The sequence below is a fragment of the Fukomys damarensis genome, unplaced genomic scaffold, assembly GCF_012274545.1.
Source record: "Fukomys damarensis isolate Sample0158 unplaced genomic scaffold, DMR_v1.0_HiC HiC_scaffold_33, whole genome shotgun sequence".
In the NCBI taxonomy this organism is placed as follows: domain Eukaryota; kingdom Metazoa; phylum Chordata; class Mammalia; order Rodentia; family Bathyergidae; genus Fukomys; species Fukomys damarensis.
The window spans coordinates 39,832,687-39,850,814 of NW_022900945.1; the positions used below are offsets into that span (position 1 = coordinate 39,832,687).

An 18,128-nucleotide genomic window follows, 5' to 3' on the forward strand; every position below is an offset into this window, starting at 1 on the left:
TCAAGTGGTGGGCGCTACGGCCCAGGCTAATCAGCTTCGTCTGTGCTCTTTCTGACTGCATTTGTTGCATTATTCCAATTGGCCTGAGGCCTTTAATAACTTTGAACTGATAATGAAGTAACATATGTCCGGCACATATTTGAAGACATAATCCTTTGTCCCACTCCTCCCGACCTCTAGTGTTGCTCTCTACTTGTAGCTGTTAGCTGTTCTGTAAATGAAATTATTATTTTGTATTTCCAGACCTCTCTGTGTGGACAGCCATGGTTTGGATTCTCTCAGAAACAGAGCCAGGACAAGAATTCAGGGATGGGATGAAAAAAGAGGATGAGGGGGACCATTCCAAAATGGGCAAATCATCACACCAGCTAGGATTCAGAACTTGGATCGTTTGAATTATTCTTTTCCATGTTACAGCTAACTTTCCCCTTCTCCTAAGCGGCCTATCTCCTCCCCGTGCTCTTGAAAACTCTCAACACTGTTATATAGTTTACTTTTCAACCAGGACACTGTTTACTGAGTGTCTGGCCATAAAGCTGCATTGCCGTGTAGCAGTGAAGCTTTGGAAACTTGGGAGTCGGTAGGTGGAATGATCTGCTGTTCAGGTTAAAATGAACCGAACAATCCTTCCACGCGCAGAACCCACTGCCTATGGCACTTGAGACTTCCTCCCAAGATGCAAGGCAGTTTGAGAGCCTATACCAAGAGAACCTCGTGAAATACTAATCTGCATTTATTCCCCTTATTTTTCCTTTCGTCTCATGTCAGGAAAGCCTTAAGCATTTCCTTCCCTTTGTGGTTTTTAAGAGCAGAAAATAGAAATCGCTTTCAGTTAAAGCCACATCTGTCTCTGGAAACACCTAAGTTGCCTGCAGAACAGATGCTAGGAGGCCTACAGCAAACTGCAGAGGGTGCTCTTAAGGTCAAAGAGGGAAAGGGATGAGCCAAGAGCAGGGGCGCAGTAAGTGCCATTCAATTCCTCGCTCTTCCAGAAAGGCTGAAGCCTGGGCACCTTTTCCCAGCTGCTCCCATGCCAAGCGTGTAGCAGCTGCTGGAACCAAGGGCCCCTTGACAGTGACTGACGAGGACCGTGACTGGATGCCTAGAGGGCCCAAGACCTCAGGTCATTGGCACAACACCAAATGGTACCACTTTTGCCAAAATGTGTGATACACACAACAACTGCTCCAGCTGCTCAGGAAAGGCTGAAATATTTAGAAAGACTGTAGGGAGCCTGATGTGAACAGCACTATTCAAATAACTGCAATGATGTAAGCTGCATGATATAATTTTTGCTTTACTTATACATTGTTTTAAAAATCAGCAAACAAGTCATGTTAAAAATAACCGTATTTTTAATATAAAACAGAAAGTAATATGCAGAAATGCCTGAAACAAGCAATCTTCTACTCAGGGCATTTTTCTAAAAGACACAAGATCATTTTTTTAAAAAGATACAAGAAACACAAACAAATCACATTCATACCTTACAAATGTTCAACAAGCAATAACTTAAATTCATAATGAACTATGCATGTTTTCATATATTTCACCAGTAGGAATTTCATAAATGGTAGTAGTTCATTCTTTTATGTTTTTTAGTAAAAAACAGTGTTTTCTGTATTACTCAAAAGTGCAAATAACCCTGAAGATACAGTCCTGTGATTATCATATGTAGCATAAAAATACTGAGACTTTCATGAGGCATAAGTAATATAAATGAAACTATATTTTAGAATATGTTTTGCAAACACAAGTCCGTTTTTTCTTTTTGGTTCCCAAAACAGAAGAGGTAGGTTCAAATAAAATAAATGTCTATTATGTCACTGGATTTTCACAAAAATGTTACAGTTTACACCAGATAGTATTAGAAGCCAAATGAGATTAAGAAGTGTTAAGAATACTCTCGATTAATAACTATTTTCTAAGTTCAATCACAAATTAGGCAAGATGGTGGACTACAAAAATGGTTTTAGTAAAAATTTTTAAATGTTATAATTTTCTAACATGTTCCCAAAATTTGAGACAAGTTAAAATATGGATGGATATGTTTACAAATGAGGGCTTTCATTTACCTGTCAGTGTCTAACGTATAGGATTAGCACGCACGACTATCCATATGCACTGTTCTCTTAGCTTTGTGCTACCCGATTGAAAGTAGCAGATTCAAAAAACTTCAGCAGCAGTAAAAATGAGCATGTAACATTTACTCATACTCAATCCACTTTGGGTCATTAAAAAGCTTACTAAGAATGGTTCCAAGAAGCCTTCCTGATTAAAACAGAATCTGATTCAAATAGTAGGAAACAAAGGGCAAACAGAGGGATGCTCTTCAGAAACTGATGCAAGTAAAGGGGTTTTATTCCCTACTGCTTTTCAAAGCAAAAATAGAATAAAGAGACTCTCTCAAATAAGCTACCCCATGTTGATAATTTAACAGTAAATATGACAATCAGTATATAATCTTAGGAACCAAATAACAATGCAAGCAAGATAGAAAAGTGCTCACTGAAATAAATTATTTTATTGACCTTCATTATAAATTCTGACACTTGTTTATTCCTAATCCACTTGAAGAAACCTAAGGATATAAACCCTACACTTATTTAGCTACTGTAAAATATATTTTATATACAGTGATTTTCTATTAGTGGCTCTGTAAGTATAATTTTTAAGTCTACAAAGGCACTCAAAGTATATAAAACAAGTCTCAATGTCTTCTGACCATTTTTAAAGACAACAATTCCTTTATTTATTTTTTATACTACACAAAGCAAATTTAGTTCAAGGAAACACATTTCTGGTGAGGATTCAGGGCACAAATCTGCAGAAGGACAAATCAGAAAAGATAAAGTACAACTGTGTAGCTTTTTCAAAATCTATTTCAATCATGATTTTTTTATACATAAAATTGAGCCCAGATATTTGAAGTGATTGATGATATGCTCTTCCATTTTGTAGGGGAAAAAAGTAGAGAGTTTCTTTTGCCATAAACATGTCACAATTCTAGGAGTCATTCAAGATTGTTGAAAATTTCAATAGTCATTCTGAAGCAAAAACTTCAGCATCATTTCTGAATCACTCCTAAAGTTTGCTTCATATTTTCATACACCACGTAACTGATGCCTACAGCAGGGAGCACCTTCATGAAGTTGGGGGTGATGCCTCTGTAAAGCCCTGGTATTCCTTCTTTGGAAATTATTCGTCGGAAGAGGCCAACCATATTGAGCTGTGGGGCTCCTTCTACCATGGCTAGAAAATTTTAAAAAAAGAACCAAGCTGATATTATCAAAGCATGTTTCATTATTATTACCATAAATAATCAGGATTCATGATGATATCTAGAATACTGTGAAAAGATGAAATTATTTCAACAGGCCCAAGAAAATAAATTTGTATATAATTCTCTTTATATAGCAAATAATGGTAAGCACCTTGACTATAAAAATGACGATAGTACTATAATAGTACTTTGTTGAATCATTACTGTGTGCTAGATACTGGGTTATCTTCCATGCTAACACTACAAGGTAAATACAGTCATTTTATAAATAGGAAATTAAGGACTTAGAAAGATGGAGCAGTATGTCCTACAGTATGGAGCTAGCAAATGGTAAAGCTGAAAACATATGATTGATTGGCTGTAAAGCAATATACTTTCTATCGCACCTCTGCCAACTCTTCCTCCCTCATTCGCCAAGCAGTGAAGAGAGAATAAATTCTGCAAAGTAGAAGAAGGAGAAGGTTTGGAAAGTTTACAGAATCTTAGCCTTGAAAAGTATCTCAACAGGGAAGAAAAGGAGAAATGAAAGTCTGTGTTACTGGCACAACAAAGACAAGGGCGGGAACACAGCGCTGGCTGTCAGTCATGGCTGTTACTACAGAAAGCCAAGGTGTGCAGAGTGGTGCCAAGCTGCTGGACATGAGGAAAGTAGGGTGAAGAAGTAAAGATGAAAAAATATAGGTGGGGCCAGATTACTAATGGCTTCAGAACTCCCATTTAGAACTGGAATTTACTCTGAGACACAAGAGTTACAAAGATGGCGGAACAGGTGGAAAATGGTCAGAACTTGACTTCAGAAATGGCAAATATGGCAACCATGCAAAGACCTGGACTGGAGTTGGCAGGAGTGGGGAGGCTCTGCTAGGCAACAGTTGAATCAGACTGCCTGGGTTTGAATTCTATCTCCATTAAATTTCTTTTTTTTATTAAATAATTGAATTTATTGGTAAATTTTAGGGATACAGTACAGTTACATTCATTGTTGGGATCTTGTACCTCTACATGACAGGTCTTGGTTCTCATTTTTTCCCCTTGTCCCTGCACTCCCTTCAACCCCTCCTCCCCTCTCCATTTACAAACACTTTATTTCCATCTTTTCATTTTCTCACATTTTTTCTTTTCCCTTATTACCCTTCCCCTACCCATCCCACCTTCCCTACGCCTTTAGCCCCTTGCTTCCCATTTCATAATGTCAGTTATCTCATTAGAATTTTATGTACTATTACAGTTTATTCACACCAGAGAAACTATTCAGTATTTACACATGTGTGACATTTATTTCACTTAGGAGTATATCCTCAATATGTATCCATTTTCCTATGAATGAATCTATTTTCTCATTCTTTATGGCTGAGTAATATTCCATTTTATAGAAAAACCACATCTTCTTTATCCAGTCTCCAACTGATGGGCAAATGGGCTGTTTCCAAGTTTTAGCTGTTACAAACTGTACCACTATAAACATAGGTGAGCATATATCACTGTGCTATGATTCTTTTAGTTCTTTTGGAAAGATACCCAGCAGAAGGATGGCTGGGTCAAATGGAACCTCCAGTCCCAGCTCTTTGAGGTATCTCCATATTGATTTCCATAGTGGTTGCACCAGTCTGCACTCCCACCAACAATGGAGAAGGGTTCCTTTCTCCCCACAACCCCACCAACATTTGTTATTTGATTTCTTGATTGCAGCCATTCTTTATGGGGTGAGGTGAAATCTCAGTGTTGTTTTCATCTACATCTCTTGAATGACCAGTGATGTGGAACATTTTTTCATATATTTACTCGCTGCTTTTACTTCTTTGTCTGAGAAATGTCTGTTCATTTCAGATGCCCATTTTTGAATTTTATATTTGGGGGGGCTGGTTGTTTTGAGTTCTTTATATATTCTAGATAATAGTCCTTTGTCTGAGGAGCAGCTGGTAAAAATTTTTTCCCACATTGTAGGTTGTGTCTTAGTTCTGTTGATGGTTTCTTTTGCAGTGCAGAAGCTTTTTAATAAGATGAGATCCCAGTTGCTGATTCTTTCTGCTAGTTCCCGTGCTACTGAGGATTTGTTCATAAAGTCTTTTCCTATGCCAATGTCTTCCAGAGTTCTGCCTAACTTATCTTCCAGCAAGTTTAGTGTTTCTGTTTTAATATTTAGATCTTTCACCCCAATTACATTCAGTGCAATTGAAAATGTAATTAAAAATTTAACAACAAAGAAAAGCCCAGGCCCTCATAGATTCACTGCTGAATTTTATAAGACATTTAGAGAAGAACTACTGTCTTTACTCTTCAAACTTTTCAATGAAATTGAAAAGGAAGTGATCCTTCCAAATTCATTCCTGGAAGCAAGTATCACTTTGATTCCAAAACCCGGGAATAATGCAACTAAAAAAGAGAACTACAGGGCAATCTCCTTAATGAATATAGATACAAAAGTCCTTAATAAGATACTAGCAAACAGAATACAGAGGATCATCAAGAAGATCATACATCCTGACCAAGTTGGATTTATTCCAGGGATGCAAGGATGGTTCAACATACGTAAGTCAATAAATGTAATACACTATATTAACAAAGTCAAGGACAAAAACCATACGATCCTTTCAATAGATGCAGAAAAAGCATTTGACAAAATTCAACACCCATTCATGATAAAAACCCTGCAAAAAATTGGAATAGATGGTCTATATCTCAACTTAATAAAGGCTATCTATGAAAAACCAACAGCCAACATCATATTAAACAGCCAAAAACTGAAAATTTTCATGTTAAAATCAGGAACAAGACAAGGATGCCCATTATCACCACTCCTCTTCAATACAGTTCTGGAAACATTAGCCATAGCAATTAGACAAGAGAAAAAAATTAAAGAAATAAAGATACAAAAGGAAGAAGTTAAACTGTCATTATTTGCTGACAATATCATACTCTACATTGAAGACCCAAAAAACTCTACCAAAAGACTTCTAGACTTAATTGACACTTTTAGCAGAGTAGCTGGATACAAGGTCAACACCCAAAAATCACAGATAACAGACTCATTTGTACAGACTTATTTGTACACAAATAACAGACTCACTGAGAGAGAAATTAGGGAAACAATTCCTTTCACAATAGCATCCAAAAAATGAAGTATCTAGGAATCAATCTAACAAAAGAAGCCAAAGACCTCTACACTGAAAACTGCAGCGCTCTGAAAAAAAGAAATTGAAGAGGATATTAAAAAATGGAAAGATATCCCCTGATCCTGGGTAGGAAGAATCAACATAGTGAAAATGGCCATACTACCAAAACTGCTATACAGATTCAATGCAATGCTGATTGAAATTCCAACACTATATTTCACAGAACTAGAAAAAAGAATCCAAAAATTCATTTGGAACCATAAGAGACCTAGAATAGCAAAAGACACACGGCAGAGGGTATAACAATTCCCAATTTGAAACTATACTACAAAGCCACTGTGATAAGAACAGCATGGTACTGGCAAAGAAGCAGATCTAAGGATCAGTGGAACAGATTGGAAGACACAAAAACAAACCCAGATGTACTCAGCTACCTCATCTTTGACAAAGGAGCTGACCATCCTCAGTGGAGGAAAGATAGCCTTTTTAATAAATGGTGTTGGAAAAACTGGATGTCAACCTGCCACAGATTAAAACTGGACCCTTATCTTTCACCATACACTAAATTAAAATCCAAGTGGATGAAAAATGTAAATATTAATCCACTAAATTTCTTAATCTCTCTTCCCCCAGTTATTCATCTACAAAGTGAAGACAATATTAACACTATGCCCCCAAAATAGTTATGATGGTTACATGAGAAAATACACATAAAATATTTAGTTCACTACTTGGCATTTTCCTCTGCAGCCGTATGATCAACTCTCCACTTCTCCAATGTGCAGTCTTCGCTCCTTTTCAGTGCCCCACCTTTCAGTGCTTTTTCTCAGATGAAATGCTTTGCTGCCCCCACCTGGGCCCAGCGAACTCTCACTTGTCTTCCCAGTCTCCAGCTGGAGTCAGGTTAGCTCTCGCTCTGCACTCCCCTAACAAAGGGCAGGTGGATCCATGGGTTGTTTACTTGCTGGATGTAGGTCTTCTCTGCTCTAGAGGTCAGCAGCCACATCTACTTGTTGAGGGCTCTAACCCTGGTGTCTGGCCGTGTCTATCACCCAGTAAAGGATCACGTACTTATCAACTAATGAATGACTTGTTGGTCCAAAGAGGGACGGATGAATTGGGAAAAGAGGTTAAGGGTGGAGCAACAGATGCCCAAGGTCTATTATTTAAAGAACCAACAGTATGTGAGACTGCCTGGAGAAAAGGAAAAAGGGAAAGAAAGACACAGAATGCATACTTTATAGGATGAGCATAGTACTAAAGCCCCTCCCCAAAAAAACAGTACAAAGAGAATAATAAATGAGCCTCAGGTTGTAATACAAGCCAGTGAAGGGGACAGTGTCAATGATCAGGAATCACAGATCAAAAGGGGTCCAAGCAACACTGATAAACAATTCTAGCAACTGTTTACCAAGAATGTAACAAGTACCAGGTGCTATACAAACCTTGATGCTAATTCTTTTCATTCCCGCTCACAGAACAAAACATGAAAACCTCAAAGAGATTAGGGGCAAGGATCTGAACTCACATTCACCTATATTCCAAAGCTTAAACTCTTAAAAACATGCATTCAACAAGTCCAAAAGAAAACCATATTCTATTCATATATAAATCATACATCTACACTCAGGGTATCTGTGGCATGACAGTTTCAGGAAGAGTAAGATATTAGAAAAATAATTCCTAAAAACAAAGCTGAGGGAGGCAGTAATGAAAAATGGTTTAAAAACTGTGTCTTAAAACTACATTCAGCTGTTTCAGTAGACCTTGAAGTTTCAAAATCACATGGACTGCGGAACTTCCATCAGTGCTCCCCTTTAATCAAAACCTCACCTTGAGCTTGCATGCGAGTCCTCACCAAAGCCAAGGGGTAGCTGGCCAGCTGGCCGCAGGTGCTGGACAAGGCACCACATCCTAGCAACACCATGACGCCGGGGTTGGCAGAGTCCTTTGCAAAATTATCCAGCCAATGGGACTTCAAGAGCTGCCCAAGGAACAGAGAAAGAAGAAAAATAACGAACCACTAACTTGAGAGCTACTTTCATGAGAGGTTTGCACCAGTTACTCATTTTCTACTAAAGAAACATGAAAATCAATAGCACACCAAATGTTGTAGACATAAAGAACATTCTTATGGTATCAAAATAATTATAGCACTAATTGCATCTCATTTGACACATCTTACTTCATTTGGTCTTTTTTAAAACTCATAATATGGATTTATTCTGATTTTAGAAATGAAATTTCATCTCAACAGAGCTTTGTAGCAAGAGCTCAGAACCAGGTGTGCCGATTCCCATTACTCTACATACTTGTGTTTCATTAGAAGGCAATAACAGGGATAAGGCGCATTAAATATATGGTTAACTTTTTTTTTTCAGTACTGAGGATTGAGCCCATAGCCTCACACAGAGCCACATTCCTAGCCCCTATTTGGAGACAAGTTCTAAGTTGTCCAGGCTGAGCTTGAACTTGCAATGCTCCTGCCTCAGCCTCCAAAAGGGCTGAGATTACAGATGTGTACTACGAGACCTGGCTATGTCAACTCTTTAAACATAAAATTTTCAAGTATAACAACATATGCCAATATGTGAAAATTACATAACATTAAAATGTTTTTATTTTTCAATCCTATAAGTTTATCTGCAGAAACCGTGGAAGTTCAGATCCCTGTCCCAAATCTCTGAGGTTTTCATGTTTTGTTCTGTGAGTGGGAATGAGAACCATGCAGTAGATAAGTAGGATATTATACTCAAAGTAGTAAAATAGAAAAACTACCAACAAAGAATATTACATTGGCAAAGCTGTCCTCCAGAAAAAATGAACAGCTTCTCAGACAAATAAAACCCAAGAGAATATGTTACCATTGGACCTGCCCTACAAGAACCTTAAAAGAAATCCTTCAAGTTCAAACAAAAGCACAGTAAGAAGCAACACAAAACTATACAAAAGCATAAATCTCCACGATAAAAGTAAATATATGGAAAACTATAAAACCCTATAGTACTATAATGCAGGTATATGAATAACTTTCAAATCTGATACAAAAGTTAGAAAATAAAAACATTAAAAGTAACTGAAAATCTATGTTAATCAATACACAACATAAAAAGAGGTTGTGTCATCAGTAACAAATTAGAAGAGGGGTCAGGTTTAGAATTGTTATGGTTTGTGTCTAGATGTCCCCCAAAGGCCACACATGCTCACAGGAGGGGAATTTTGGAAAGTGGCTGGATTATGGGGGATTACAGCTCATTTGCTAGTAGGAGGTGGGGACTGGTCAGAGTGGCAGATCCCTAGGAGCATAGCCCAGAAGGGTTTATCCTCCCCCCAGTTCCTCCCTTCACTCTCCCTGCTTCCAGTCTGCTGTGCCCTGAGAGCAGTTCTCTTCTACCCCGCTGTCCTGTGCTGGAGCCAGCTGACTACAGGCTGAAACTTCTATAAGCTGTGAGCTAAAATGAACTTTTCCTCCCATGAGTTGCAGGTATCAGATATTCTGACCCAGTGACAAAGAAAGTGACTAAGACACTGCAGTTTCATATACAATTGAAGTTAAGCTGTAATCAGTTTACAATAGATTGTTATAACTCTAACATATTTTATGTAATTGCATTAGTGACCACAAAGCTAATATTATAGAACATACACAAAAGGAAATGAGAAGGGAATCAAAACCTGTCATGACAAAAAAAAAAAAAAAAAAAAAAAAAAAAAAAAAGACATAAGAGAAGGAAGCAAAAAAGGAAAGGAGGGATAGAGGCTACACAACATACAGAAAACAGTGAATAAATAAAGCAGCAAGTCCTCTAATACAGTTTCAGTTTCATTATCCATCCCACCCACCCTCCCCCACTCCGCTAGCTTGAATCCTCTCCAAACACATAGCCTGCTTTCCAGCTATCACAGCACAGCTAACCACACTGTGCTTTAGTTGTCTTGTCTATCTCTCCACCAGACCCTCAGTTTCTTATAGGCAGGCACTGAAACCTAGTACCATCCAACTCAAAGGATCGTACATGGTGTCTACTCAATAAATGTTTGCCAGATTCATAAACCATGAAATGACTTATGTGGCAAGGTTGACCCAAGGCTTGTGTTCTGAGTTTTGTCTCTTTAGTACAAGGGATCAATTCCACTAGTGAGTTGGCTTTGTCACTGTCCTATTTCAACAAATCAAAGTAAATGCAACATTTTGCTTATCTCCCATCTTCTAAGCTGGAACACTGAATCTGAATTTGAGTCTACTTTCTTCACTAACTAAAATAATTCACAAGGAAATCTAATACAAATGTAATTCCACGTATATGGAACCTCACCTTCAAGGCACTGGAAAAGAAATATTTTTTAAAAATCCTTGCACAGTCTGGTCACAAACTATTTTTTCTATTTCTTATCTAAAGTCAAATTCTAGCAATACTAGCTATATAAATACATTTGAAGATTCAAAACAATGCTATAAACTCACCTCATACACAGCAAGATCTATGCCCGCATAAGGTATGATGCCTAATAAATTGGGAACATAACCTTTGTAAAAAGCTCCTAAGCCTTCATATTTCAAAATCTTCTTGGCACAATCATACATTCCAGAATATTGGCCAGTTTTGCCTACAGCAAGCCTGGTTTTCAAAACCTAGATATGAAAGAATTCAACAAAATATTATGGTTCATATTAACTCTAGCACCATAAAATTCAAAAGAAGTATTTATGGAGAAAAAATACCTAGCATGTACTCTCACTCAAAAAACTGTCATTTGATGGTACGTTTTCTGTTGCTTATGGCTTCTACCAAGGGGCTAAGGCCAGAACTAGGGAAACCCACTTACTGCAAAGAGGATCTGTCTGAGAGCAGTGACAGGGGAAGAAGAGAAAAGACAATCTATCAATATCATAGTAAAACCACTTGGTGTGAAAGGTGAGCGAAATGGTAACGCAAAGGGTAACTACAGGGTGTCGAGCTAGAAGTGTAGGGTGTGAAGGAAGTAGGTCGGCACTATAATTGCATTGGAGGAGACAAGAGGAAGAACAGATACTGAATTAGGATACTTGTTTGAGGAGTGGAATAATATGAACAATTTATATTGACACGCATACACAACACAGTGAAGATAAGATACCATGCTTAGGTCTTATCAGTTACCAAAAAGCCTTCATTAATGTTATATCAATAAAGATATTTACACCTATAATATTATTTTTGCTCTAAGTAGAAGTTGGCATATGTGTTCCGTAAAGTGAGAGATAGTGAATATTTTAGACTTCATAGGTCTAAAATACCAGGTGTCTATTGCATATTCGTTGTTTCTCTTTTGCTTTGATTTTATCTACTTCTTTAAAATGTAAAAACCATTCTTAGCTTGAGGCTATTCTAAGCTGTCCACAGGTCTATGCCTGCCTGCCAACTCTTGTGCTGTGGTAGAGTGTCCAGTTAGGACTACCGTCCTATAATCAAATTCTGAGGTCCTATTATTAAATTCCTAGTACATAAATTCTTTGGAGGGGAACCGAGTTATAACTCTCATCAACACTATGGCAACCAGCCACTAAGCCAGCCCCCAACGCAACCTTTGTCTCCACCTATTTACAGGTGTTTGTGGTCCCCTTCTGTACTCTACCATGGATGGACTATGAGACCAGTGGGAGACAGCACAGGTGACAAGAAAGAAGTATTAAAATGTAAAACAGACGAATAGGTATTGGGAAATAGGAAGGGGAACAAGGGAAGAGGGCGGGAGAAAGGAAGGGAAGGACAAGGAAAAGAAAGAAGTGACAAGAGACAGCACGTTCTATCTTGAGTGTCCATGCTTCCCTCTTGCAAGTGCGCCCCCACGCCCTCTCTCCTCTCTCTCTCTCTCTCTCTCTCTCTCTCTCTCTCTTCTGGAAAACCAGATACCATGTTGTGAAGCCTGTAGAAAGGCCATGCAACAATGAACCCATGCTTCCAGCCAAAAGCCAGTGAGGCCAGACAACAGCCACATGAGTGAGCTTGGAGGTACGCCTACTCCCACCGAGACTAAGGTGACCACAGCTCTGGCTGACACCTTGACAGTAAGCTGCAGAAAACCTATTGTGAGAGGAACCCGGGCAAGCTGGCCCCAGATTCCCAGATCATAGAATCAGTGGAATAATAAATGCCTGTTGCTTTAAACTGTTCATTTTGGGATTACTTATTACACAACAGTAGACAGCCAATACTAACACCAACAAGCAGTCGGACTTCACAGCAGTACTCACCTCCATGGGATAAATAAAAGTCTGTGCAGTTGCTCCAGCCATGGAACCGGAAATAAATCTCTCAAAGGTTCCTATCTTTTGTCCTTCCTCAGTAAGCAACTTCTTGTACTGTATGAATAAGTTTTTTAATACACGTTAATACCTGCTATGGACTAAACTATGTCACTTCAAAATTGATATGCTGAACCCCAATATGTAGTGTTAGGAGATGGGACCTTCAGAGGCAATTAGAGTTAAAAAGAGTGGAGCCCTCATGGTAGGGTTATCACCCTTACAAGAAGAGACACCAGAGTCACCACTCACACGTGCACCAAGGAAAGATCAATGAAGCACACAGCAAGGAAAGGGAGGGCAGGGGAATGGGGAAAAAAGAAGACTCAAGATGGATTAGCGAATTTCTAGTGATGAATGTCACTATATTGTATACTATATTGTGTACCAATAAAATTAATTTTTAGAAAATTGGTTGGCCCCTTTATCTTGGACTTCCCAACCTGAATAACATGAGAAATACATTGCTACTGTTTAAGCCACACAACTAGTAGTATTTTGTTATGGCAGCCCAAGCTAACTATGACAATACCAGATTAGATCTAAAATGTCTCCTACAAGTCTCATCAATGGTTCTAGGTAAAGTTCTGGAGGACAGATATTCTTCACTTTTCTTCTTTGATTCTCTATTTCCTAAGCCAAGAAAAGGACACCACTAGAGGTAGAAATCTCCCCAAGAGTGTTCTGTTGCTCAGGAACAAAACATTCTCCAGAATAATCTCAAGTCTATTTAAAATAAAACAAAAAATATGGGGTCAAGTTAAATTTCAAGACCTTTATAGTCCATGGTAAATAATGATGAAATAAATAACAGCAAAATGACTTCACAGATGTTCAACTAGACAGTTCTGCTAATGACCATGAAAAGAAACCAAGTTCTAAAATGTAACCACTGTAGGAGATATTTCTTCTTACCAACAAGTTAGGCTGAAAGAATATCTTAAACGGTCTAAGTGGAAGGCAACAGAGAAGCTGTTTTGGAGAAGGATGCATTAATTTACCCTGACCCATTCAACAAACCCTGAGCAGTAACCCACAGAGGGCTCCGCATTGTTGCTGGATGGCATGGAAAAGCCAAGCACCTACCTTTAGGAGCCTTCACTGCAAACTCAGCTCCTCTTAGAGCCACGTCAAATTATACAAAGGTCTTCATCTCCAAGGTTTTCTTTACAGAGATTAGATTAGAACAATTCTGTAAATCTTACATTAGTGCCCAGCTTCTATTAAGAATCCAAGATAAATAGGCTAAAATCTTACCCTTCCTTTAAGAGCTCCTTAGAAAACACAGAAGTCTGTCCTTATAAATAATATTATAAAGTTGAGAATCCCAGAATTTAGCCATAAGGAACTGCTGAGTTTATCCAGTGTAATCATCTATGAGAAATTCGTCATGGAGAATATGTGAAAAATTATCATGTACTAAAACAAGAATCCCAGAAGCATTGTGAGCTAATCTTTATTGAATCAGTTTACTAACTCCTCTTTGTTAATAATTTACACAGATGATAATAATTACCTGTTCATATGCCCAGAACTTAACAGCTGTCTCAGGAGCAATTTTAATGACATTTGTGCCATTTCCTCTCCAAAGGGAACGGATACCTCCTTCTTTTACCATCTGCCGAAAGCCACCAAATATGTTCATTGATTTTGAGCCATGAACCTAAAAATAAAAGCAAAAATGATATAAAATGCTTCTGGCATTATTACTGACATTATCTCTCAAATAACCATACAATTGCTTTTCAATATTGCTTATAACTGCCAAAATATACATTTAAAAATAAAATATAGAAGTTTGAGAAAATACATAATGATGGGAGGGATTACTGGTACCTTTTTTTTCTTTCTTTTTGAGACAGGTCTGTGTCTGCTTATAAAACTAAGAATAGTATCTTCAGCATGGGAAAGCAGTCAGGGAAGACTTGATCAAAATTAAAATAATTTTAAGCAATATTCATAAGAAAACATGAATCACATTGAAGATTAGGCTAGGGAATACCACTTGAAACATGAAAAATAAAAAAGTATACTGAAGGTAACATATTATTCCCTCCCCCAAGAAGCAGTACAAGTATGAACCGTACCGAGGTCTGAAAATGATTTGGACATTACGTATATCACAACCATAGACACGGGAACACACATAACCTAACACCAAAAAGAAAAACTATGCCCTCAGCGACATATCTCAAGGTCTTTCCAGGCAATATATTCATCATAACTATATGTGCCAACAGGCTAACCCAGGGAGTATTGATCAAGTACGTGGTTTATCCTGCAGATGTGGTTGTCATTTAAATACATTAGAAATTCTGATTGACTATATATGAAAACTGATTAATAAACCAAAAATAATTCAAGAAATCTGGTTATACAAAAATGGTGACTACCACTAGTTTGTTTTGTTTTGGTTTTTTTTTAAGATGGAAAGGATTAAAGACTGAAGGTCAATCATGTGGCTGGTTTGTGATCAAGCCCCAGTAAAAACATTCAGAGACTGAGATGAGCTTTCCTGTATCATCTGCAATACTCTGTGTTTACTGTCAGAATGCCTGGAAAGTAACACACCCAGACTCCACAGGAAGAGAATAACAGAAGCTCTGCATGTGGCAATTTCCCTGGACTCGGCCCTTTGTTCTTTCTTCACTTGGCTGATTTTAATCTCTATCTGTAATAAACCATAAGCTAAATACACATTCTTCAAGAGAGTTCTTTGAGTCCTAGCAGTTTAAAACCTGAAAATATTTTGGGACCCCCCCACCAAAGTTGCAGAAATGAAAGTTCTGGAAAAAATCCATCTTATTATAGCAAATTAGCTTCATAATAAAATATGATGAAGGAAAAGATAAATTCAAGTTCTCTCCAAGTCAGTTTGCTATTGTTCCTAAAGAAAAACATAACCAATTCCAGCTCTCTTTGACCCTAAATAAACTGTGGGATTTGGGAACACAGCATAAAATACTGTCAGAAATCATTCTGTAAAAAGATCTAAGAACAAATATGAAAGGTGTTAACCTACAATTAACAAGTGCAACTTTCAAAAACATTTTAAAATAACAATTACGTGCTACTGGTTACTCCAGTATATCGGGCATTTTCACACACTTTAAATGTTTAATTCTTACAGCCGCTCTTTCTGGTAGTCTTACTCCCATTTCAGAATAAAGAAAAATGAGACCTCAAGAATTACAAGCTTTGTGGGTAAAGACACTGTTCCTCATCTTGGTTGTTATAAAGGAAAATATTTAATTCTCAGAGCCTCAATCTCCCTGTAGATAAAGTAAAGATAAAATGTTAATTTCGCTGAGCCATTATAAGGATTAAATGAGTTACCATTATGTGCACCAAAAAAATATTATTTTCCTGCCCTCTTTCTTGCCACTCTGGCCAGCCCAAGGATACACTGCAAGGAAGTAGGAAAGTCTATAAATCTAGGTCTTTTTCCTGCTATCCTCATCTTTAGAATAACTTAAAATTTCATCCTTTCTGCCACCTACCTCGCAAGCACAAGGTCCCAAGTTCAATCCCCGTTACCCAAAAAAAAAAAAAAAAAAATTCATCCTTACCCCAAGATTCTAGATTTCAGAAATGTCCCACTTTTGATAAACTACGTGAAAATGAAGGAAAATACAATAATGACCAAAGATTTCCTTTTATTAAGTATTTCAGGAGTCAACAGGACAAGGTGGTACACACCTGTAATTCCAGTACTCTGAGAAGCTGTGATAGTTAAGTACGGTATCTTCTCGAAAAACAAGTAACTAGTGGATTAGTGGAGCACAGCCCTGGGTGTATCTGGATAACTGACTTATTGAAGAGGAAGACCCACCTGGGCATGGGTGGCACCAGCCAATATGCTTGTGGTCTGGATGGAATAAAAAGGAAAGAAGAAGGAAGTCTGCCCTTCTGCTTTTTCAGGGGAGCTCCAGGCTTCGCAGTCTTCACATTGCCTTTGGGTGTCCACATCTAGTTCCTCCAGGCGTCCAGCACAGACTCTTCAGCCTTCCAATACAGACTGGTGCCGGACTCTGCAGTGAGCTCCAGAACTTCTGACTGGCTACTCCAGCTCTCTGGTGCACAGACGACCTTTCTGCGTTCCTCCACCCTGACTCTGCAGGCGGCCATTGTAAACCTAACTTGTTAATCCATCCATGTATATATATGTATTTCCTCTAATAAGTCCTAACTGATACAGAGGCCGAGGCAGAAGGATAGCAAATTGGGGTGCAACCAGGGCAAATTAGTGAGACCCTATCTCAAAACAAAACATTAAAGAAAGGGCTGGGAATATAGCTTGGTGCAGAGGCTCTGGGTTCAATCCCCAGTAACTGGGGAAAAAAAAGTCACAGAATCCCAAAGTTTAAAATTCATTATATACATGTACCAACAATTGAAGGTTCAATTGAACACCTAATAGCAATAAAACAGATTTTTAAAAATATACATGAAAGACTATTACTGAGAAATTTAAAAGCTCCTTTTTTAGTGAACCACATCACCTGGTGTTTTAGAATATTGAAGTAAAACCCAGACACAGACCATAAGGCTCACCTGCATCATGACTTTCAGGCGGTCCAAAGGAGCAGTGCTTGTCCGTGAGACAGCGCCAGCAATACCACCCGCCAAAAGCTGCCTCCACCACTGTCCAGACTTTTTCTCATCTTCCGTAAATTCATCTGGGATAGTTAAACTATCCCCTATGTCAATTCCCTGTTAAAGGGGAAAATGGATCACACATTACTTCAGTGAAAAATAGACACGCTTAGATTTTTTGTTTTGTTTTAGAAGAGTCATGCATTGAGCCGGGCATAGTGGTGCATTCCTGTAATCCCAGCACTCTGGAGGCTGAGGCAGGAGGATCGCTGTGAGTTCGAGACCAGCTCTCAACTACATAGTGAGACCCTGTCTCAAAAGAAAAAACCAAAAAAAAAAAGAAAGAAAGAAAGAAAGAAAAGAAAAGAAAAGAAAAGAATCATGCATTATTTAACAGTTAAGACCAACTTTATCCTTTAGGGTTTGTAATGAACCCATTTGAGCACATAGGTGATTACAAGTAGTCTTCATGTGAAACATAATCCAGTATCAGCTCATGAGAAATTAAAACTGACAATAATAATAAATCTTCAAAACTAGTAAGTACAACTCTATTTTTTTAGATTCAGTGATTTTTTTTCTCTTGTCCATCTAAGGTATCATGAAAGGATAGCTTTTATCAGACAGTGTGAAACCCTTTCAGTCACAGCCATTTTCATAATGCTAGAAAACCATGTCCAACTGATGATGATATCTTGAAGAAATTGTAATTCTTCAACGATACCCGCTCAAAACTACAGCCACATTATACTTTATACATGATACATGCATTAAATATTTAAATAGGATTTTTTTTAAAAAACTATATACAAGAATATGCCTTAACTCATCTCTTATACTGACCGACTAT

General features: G+C 37.9%; 1 protein-coding gene across 3 annotated transcripts in view; it reads right to left on the reverse strand.

Annotated features, from left to right (window-relative positions):
- Window positions 1–1,384: 1,384 nt before the first annotated feature.
- Window positions 1,385–18,128, reverse strand: part of LOC104849475 (calcium-binding mitochondrial carrier protein SCaMC-1) — a 38,581-nt gene continuing 21,837 nt past the window's right edge. The window contains exons 3-8 of one of the 3 annotated variants that reach the window (XM_010605924.3): window positions 17,237–17,395; window positions 14,199–14,345; window positions 12,632–12,739; window positions 10,862–11,029; window positions 8,230–8,380; window positions 1,385–3,252 (exon numbers count right to left, since the gene is read on the reverse strand). In XM_010605924.3, the coding sequence (XP_010604226.1) occupies window positions 3,068–3,252; window positions 8,230–8,380; window positions 10,862–11,029; window positions 12,632–12,739; window positions 14,199–14,345; window positions 17,237–17,395 (918 nt within the window). In that variant the 3' untranslated portion in view covers window positions 1,385–3,067. Of the gene's footprint in view, window positions 3,253–6,957; window positions 7,591–8,229; window positions 8,381–10,861; window positions 11,030–12,631; window positions 12,740–14,198; window positions 14,346–17,236; window positions 17,396–18,128 lie in introns of those variants that run through there. The other 2 variants (XM_033758268.1, XM_033758269.1) reach the window with 2 other exon arrangements.